This window comes from Orycteropus afer, unplaced genomic scaffold, assembly GCF_000298275.1.
Source record: "Orycteropus afer afer isolate SDZICR_OR568_19922 unplaced genomic scaffold, OryAfe1.0 scaffold00012, whole genome shotgun sequence".
Taxonomy (NCBI): Eukaryota; Metazoa; Chordata; class Mammalia; order Tubulidentata; family Orycteropodidae; genus Orycteropus; species Orycteropus afer.
In genome coordinates, this window is record NW_006921599.1 from 14,706,322 (window position 1) to 14,709,942 (window position 3,621).

General features: G+C 34.3%; 1 protein-coding gene across 1 annotated transcript in view; it reads right to left on the reverse strand.

The window, feature by feature from the left end:
* NUP153 (nucleoporin 153) overlaps positions 1-3,621 on the reverse strand; it is a 104,062-nt gene that overhangs the window by 40,486 nt on the left and 59,955 nt on the right. Inside the window, exons 12-13 of the mRNA XM_042782374.1 lie at positions 1,084-1,218; positions 373-471 (exon numbers count right to left, since the gene is read on the reverse strand). Coding sequence (XP_042638308.1) covers positions 373-471; positions 1,084-1,218 — 234 coding nt within the window. The remainder of the gene's footprint in view (positions 1-372; positions 472-1,083; positions 1,219-3,621) is intronic.

Below are 3,621 nucleotides of genomic sequence, written 5' to 3' on the forward strand. Positions count from 1 at the left end.
CGGAAGGAAGGTTGGGCAATCCTACTTCCGTAGTGATACTGCCTCGGAAACCCAAGGAGGGGTCGCTATGAGTCGGGGCCGACTCGACAGCAAACAACAACAGCAGCAACAATTAAGGGTATCATGATGTTTCCGTTTCATTTTCAAATAGCACAAGAGAAAATGCATATGCATAAGTGTTATGTATACGTACATCCTAAAGATTATACAGGGGTTCGTTTATTCACAAGTTCCATAAATTAAATTCTCTTTCAAAAAGTAAGAAAAACAATGGTGTTTCTCACTGTTAATGACAACTTAAACTTAATATAATTACAATATAACTTTGAAATCCTGTCACTGAACAAGAAATATTCCTTTACTGCTACTTACAGATGCTGGAGGTAGTACATCTGCCTCAGTAGATTTTACAATTGGAGATGAAAATCTAAACATGGGACTGCCAGTACTGCTTGGAGAGGTCATTTGTACCTGGTTTTCCAAATTATTAAGAAATGACACAGAAAGAGCTATTTAGAAAAAAAATTGACAATAAAATTGACCTTAAGCAAATTAATTATTCCAAAGAAACCCAAGTATTCTTTTTCCGTTTAGATTTAAAATATACTGAACAGAAACTGGTATAAAATCTAGCTAACTCTTTGAAGAGGAACATCACTATCTTAAAGACAGCCATTTGTCTAAAGATGGAAAATAACATCTTGAAGAATAGCTCAAAGAAAGTAAAACCCAGGAAGAAAGCATATAAATTTCAAGAGCAGATTAAAGATGTTAATTCTACCTGAGAAGTTACAAGCGTTAAGTTCACTCTTACCTAAAAAGTATCTTACTGAAAACGTTATTTGGAAACAAATTCTTTAGTGCACTGGATAAGAATTAAAAAAGAATACTTCCACTATCATGTGTCCAAGTTATTTGTACATTAAATAAGAAAATAAAAACACTATTTCAATTTCTCTCTTCTTACTAGTTACTAATTTCCATAGTGAAAAGAATCACTATGCTTTAAATAAAGTATTCAAAGTTTTTAAAACAAGGAACAGGAAAGGACAAACATCATTTCTATTTACAATGGTTTTTTACCTTATTTGTTAATGATTGTGAAGGACTGATGGGTGATGGAGAAGTTGTGATTATAGAGGAGCTAAAACTGAAGGTAGGCAGTGAAGAACTGGTGATTGGTAGAGAGATTTTCGGTAATACTGGTACTTCCATTTCCTAAAACACAACATTTTTTATAATTATGTGTTTTGTCTTTAATGTCATTTTTTCATTTCTAGTTATTTTCTGGAAGAATGGATGTACTTACAGGTAAATGTAAAACGTGAAGAAGGTAGCACCCACTAGTGCTACTGATGTGGACTCTCTAGAGTCAAGAACACTTAACAGAATTTAAATCCTAGCTGCAGCATCAACCAGTCACGTGCATGTATTTGAGAACCAAAATAGAAAAAAATTAGTCTGTATCAGTTTTGGTATTAATAAGAAATGTAAAGTTCTATATGGCCCGTGACATGGAAACCAATTATTTAATAAACATTAGTACTGAATCAATCTGGTGAACTTGGATTATAAACCCACTATAGCAAAGCCAAACCCCATGTCAGAAATGACCTAGATTAAGAGCAAATAAAGAGTTTCGCTTCAGCCAATAGTGGAATAGCTTGTATCTGACCAACTGTCTGGCAGATAACAATTATAAACTGGATAAAATTAAAAAAAAAAAACAAAAAAAACCACACACAACCACCAAGTATATGAAAGCACTGGAGACCAATAAAAACAAACAGAAACTAACTTTGAAAAACTGAATGGCTCTGAGTGAGTTTTTTGTTTTCTGTACGAATTCGCGTCAACTGGTGTCAGTGAGTAGTTGAAATTCAGAGAGAAATCTGCAAACCTATTACATGAGCAATCAGAAGACAGTATGGGATAATGACAGTAGCTACAAAATCAAGAGGAAATCTCAAATTCTGCATATATATTGCTCAAACCTCTGGCTAATCTGTAAACTATACATGTGTAAGGCAAACACCAAGTAGCCAATTAAGACTAGATTTTTCAGCTGCTGCCCACCACTGAGGACACAATTTAAAGTCTGAGTTCAGGATAGCTGACTGCTAGCTAAAACAATCTGAAAACTTCAAATGCAGTTTATTATACATAAATTATACATCAAGAAAACAAAGACAAAATAAAGAAGTTTTCAGATAAAAGAACTAAGAGAATCTGTTGTCATAATCCCACTGTATAAATTCTTCAGGCTAAAGGGAAATCACACTGGATCAAAACTCCAAGAATGTGTGAGCAAATATGTATTTTCTCTTTATTTATTTATTTAAAATATGTATCGTATATATATCACCGCATATACAAAAATCATGTACTGTGGTTTCATAGCTTATCTAGATGTAAATGACAAATATAACATAAATTACCATGAAGGACAGGTCTGAAATTGAACTCACCCCCGGGGCTTCCAGCCAAACAACAGATAGGCATATAGGGTGAATATTTCTATCATGTATATATACTCCTTAGAACGATCAATCATGAGAGAACAGAGGGGCAATATTTGCACAGGGAGATAGCTCAAGCGGCAGGAACTCACAGGAAAGAAGGACACAAGGAAGAGATAACTACTGGGAGGAAGTGGGAAGAGAACTGTTACACTGTCGGGAATTGCAGACAATGTCATAAAGTAAAATGTGTATGAACTGCTATATGGAAAATGAATTTGCTGTGTAAACTTTCACCTAAACAACAATAAAAATTAAAAAAAAAAAAAACCTATTCATGAAGGAGGTTCACTGTCAGAAGATTCTTAGATTTTATAAGTGGAACAATACTAACAAAAAGCAAATTGTAAAATGTTAAGGACATGTATCATATCAGAAGAGGAACCATTAAGTAATGCAAAGACACAGAGCTGAAAGGAAACAAGTAAATTAAAATGGAATTTTTAACAAATAGTAAATTAATACAAAAGAACGTAGGAAAAGAAAAAGAAGAAAAATAAAAACCAAATTTCCCACTTAAATAAAAAAACTGAAAATTCCCATTAAATAGAAAACATACCAAAATGTTAACCCAGCTACATCAACAATTACATGTAAACATTCTAATCATTCCAATTAAAAGGCAAAAAAAATAGGTAAAAGGCTTTTTATCCATGCTGGCCTGAGTCTAGCAATACGCTGTCTGTGAAAGAGTTAACCTTATTTTTTAAAAATTTTTATTGTGATTTGGGTGAAAGTTTTTAATTTATTTTTTATTGTGATCTGGGTGAAGATTTACAGAGCAAATTCACTTTCCATTCAGCAGTTCACATACACTTTGTCTTAAGACATTGACCACAATTTACCACAATGCAACAACTCCCTTCCCACTTCCTCCCGATAATTAACTCTTCCCTGTGTCCATTCCTCTTGCCCCCTGAGCTGTCTCCCGGTGCATAAGCTGCCATTCTTTCTCCCATGATTGTTCTCTCCAAGAGGTGTATCTACCTCAGGTAAATGTTCAACTCCTATGTCTGTCTTTTGCTTGGTTGGAAGCCACAGGTGTGGGTTCAATTCCAGACCTGAAGGGCAGCTAGGGGCCATAGTCTCAGTGGTTCCACCA